General features: G+C 42.7%; 1 protein-coding gene across 1 annotated transcript; it reads left to right on the top strand.

Annotated features, from left to right (window-relative positions):
- Positions 1-2,085: 2,085 nt before the first annotated feature.
- LOC105306208 (olfactory receptor 51I2-like) lies at positions 2,086-3,048 on the top strand. Its single transcript, XM_011381119.1, has one exon. The coding sequence runs from the start codon at positions 2,086-2,088 to the stop codon at positions 3,046-3,048; it is 963 nt and encodes a 320-aa protein (XP_011379421.1).
- Positions 3,049-3,522: the final 474 nt, after the last annotated feature.

The following is a 3,522-nucleotide window of genomic DNA, read 5'->3' on the forward strand; positions in this document are numbered from 1 at the left end:
AAAGTGAGAAAGAACACAGATGGATTTTGTATGTGATGAGAAACCGAGCAAGAATTCGAACCTAGGTCCGACCGGCTCTATAGTTCATATTCTCTCCATTGTCCAAGTTTCCTCCTTTTGAACCTGTTTAACTTAGTAGGTCAGTCCTAAGTTATAAGTGTGGACAGAATTTGTGCCAGTCCCAGCCTGGAGCTAGAAGGCCAGAGTCCTGGTGTCTGTCCCAGAATGAGAGCCGAGAGTTTAGAACAGGGTATGCGGGCCTTTCAGGAGTCTGTTCCTTCTCCACCTCCTCTAGGAAGACTTCCCTGACTTCCTCAGGCTGGGAATCTCCCCACACATCACTTCGTATCCCTACCCTCTATGAAGACTGGGAGCTCCTGTAGGAATCCTGGAGCCACACTAGAAGTGTTGTCCTAGAAGGATTTCAAATGCAGATGGGTTGTTGAAGTTGACAGTCTCAGACTACAACAATTTGAACTTGGTGGAATATTATAGAATCTATGATTCTCTTTTCCTTCCCCCTTGTTTAATCCCTTCAAAAACTTCCTCTGATTCCAAAGTAGCTCCAAATTTTCCACTCCTCAGGGACCAGAGTGAAGTAATTCTTCTATGGCCCAAACCTGGCCCTCCCTAGAGATAGGCACGGCTGCCAAAGCATGTACATGCAGCAAGATAAAAGGCTGCCATGAGACATCTGAGCTCCTGCAAGATGTGGAGTAGCAAAGCAGCCTGCGACAACAGCCAGAGTGAGTAACCTGGGGTCCTAACACATCCTCCTTCTCCACTTCCCAGGTGGGTGACTGCCAGCACTTTAGCCTCAGATGAAGATATTGGTAGAAAGGGTCTGGAAATAATGCAGAAGAAGGAGAATCACTCTTGGACAATGAAAAAGATAGTAGTCTCATCTCCTGCTTAAAGAAGAGGGCCTAAAGAAGGCTGCCTTCCTGAGATTCAGGGAGTTTACAGCTCAGAAATAAACTGGAAACCCAGCTAACACTTCTGGAGAGAGATGTCCTGCATAGCTCTCAAGAGGGAGAGTGGATGAGAGGATGTGTCATTCCAATCTCATGTTCCATCTGGCATTCCAATCTCATGTTGTTTCTTTTTCTTTTATTATCAACTCATTTTTATACTCTAATATAAAAAATTTAATTTGGTTCATGATTTCTTTAATTTCTTTATTTAGAAAAGTATTGTACAGAATTTTTTCTCTTTTTTAAATAATTTCTGATCTCTAAGAGTATTTTTATGTAACTGTAACTTGTTTTGTCCCTTTTAATTTTTACAAAACACATCTGTACAAATTCTATGTTGGAACTTTGTTATTCATCTTTGAATGGTGTGAGTTCTACCAAAGCCTGAGAGAGAGAGAATGGAGGATGACAGAATTGAGAATCTTCTGCTCTAGAGGCACCCCTCTCCCAAAAGGAAAAATAAAAAAAGTCATTCTTACCTTCAGAGCAAGCCCATTACATTGGCTAAATATGGCATAACTGTAGACCCAAGGGTTCAGAGTAAAACCTCTTTTAGCTCACAGACCTATTTTTGGTAGGTTTTAAAATTTCCACTAAAAGATATTTGGGTAGTTGTTTCTCTTATGTTCTTTTATTAACCTACCTTTAAAGGGCTTTTCGTTTGCTTATTTTTTTGTATTGAGATTTAAGGGCAAATCCTAGAAAAACAACAATAACAAACCCATTCTATCAACCCTTCAGGCTTCTACAGTATGTTTGCAATTTATTTCCAGGAGGGCACTGTTTCTTGTTTAAAATAAAGTGATTTTGATTAAGCTCTTTAGAATCATCTCACATATTTTCAAAATCATTGTTTTCTTCAATGTGTGAAGAGATCAGTGTTTCATACTATACCGTGCTACTTTTGCAGTCAATAGATTTAACATATAGTTACTATCTAGTTTGCTTTTAGAGTACATTTTTAAATTTACATTTTATATTTGATATTGTGTGTGAACCCACATCACCTAATATCAGAACTGGTGTTTTCCCAGTAATTTTATCTTGCTTTCTTATTTTTCTGTCCAGATTGAGGTCACATCTTTCTGGAGACCTCATCTGCCTTCCAACGATGCTCCCTTCCCAGTCCTATGTCAACATCTCCTTCTTCCAGCCACCTGCTTTCCTGATGATTGGCATCCCAGGGCTAGAGGCTGTTCATGGCTGGATCTCCATCCCCTTCTCCTCCATGTACACTGTGGCCCTCACTGGGAACTGCCTGATCCTCCTGGCTGTGAGGAGGACTCCCAGCTTGCACCAGCCCATGTACTACTTCCTGTCTATGTTGGCCCTCACCGATGTGGGCCTCACCTTGTCCACACTGCCCACCACCCTGGCTGTGCTCTGGTTTGACCGTCGTCTCATTGGCTTCAGTGCCTGCCTGGTCCAGATGTTCTTCCTCCACTCCTTCTCTGTAGTGGAGTCCTCGGTGCTCCTGGCCATGTCATTTGATCGCTTTGTGGCCATCTCCAACCCTCTGCGCTATGCAGCTATCTTCACGAATAGTGTCATCATCAAGACTGGACTGGCCATTGTGGCTAGAGCCACTGTGTCCCTCTTCCCTGTACCCTTCTTACTGAAGCGACTGCACTTTTGCCCTGGCAAGATCCTCTTGTCCCATTCATTCTGTTTCCATGCAGATGTCATGAAACGGGCCTGCACTGACATTACTGTCAACATTCTTTATGGCCTCTATGTAGTGCTGTCCACAGTGGGTGTAGACTCCTTGCTTATTGTCTTATCCTATACTCTTATTCTTCATACAGTAATGGGTCTGGCCTCTCCCAGGGAGCGTGTCCGGGCCCTCAACACTTGTGTTTCTCATATCTTAGCTGTTCTGGTTTTCTACATCCCAGTCATAGGTGTGTCCATGATCCACCGTTTTGGAAGGCACCTGCCTCACATTGTACATGTTCTTATTGCCTATGTGTACCTGGTGGTGCCCCCTGTGCTCAATCCCATCATTTACAGTGTGAAATCCAAGCCCATCAGGGAGGCCATGCTCAGAGTGTTGAGGGAGAAGAGGCAAAGCTGATGAAACCAAGAAACAACCACAGAATTAGAGGGGAAACATGCCAAACGATCTTATCTTATGTCCAGAAAACCCCCATTCGGAGCCTTGACTCAGACACATAATCATGAGTATGGAAAGTAAATGGATACCCTCAAACTGATGGGTGAAGAATAGTCTTGATTCTTTTCTGCATTCAATAACTTTAGCTATTTTATTCAGCATTAATTTGTGTAACAATCTGCACTCATTACTAGAGATATTAAAATGAACCACGTATGGTCTTTCCCCTCCACTGGAGGACAGAGGCTTGTAAATATACTATTATAACAAAGTGTAATGGGTCTGCAATAGGTACACGTTAAGTGCTATAGAAACCTAGAAGATGGTTTATTGCCTTGTCAAGAGGAAATAAGAAAGGAGTCAAGAAAGAAAGAGGTTGAAAGGTGAGAAGGAGTTTGTCAGGTAAAAAAGGTGGGCAAGGAGAGGCCATACCTA

The sequence above is a fragment of the Pteropus vampyrus genome, unplaced genomic scaffold (assembly GCF_000151845.1).
Source record: "Pteropus vampyrus isolate Shadow unplaced genomic scaffold, Pvam_2.0 Scaffold431, whole genome shotgun sequence".
NCBI classification, from domain to species: Eukaryota; Metazoa; Chordata; class Mammalia; order Chiroptera; family Pteropodidae; genus Pteropus; species Pteropus vampyrus.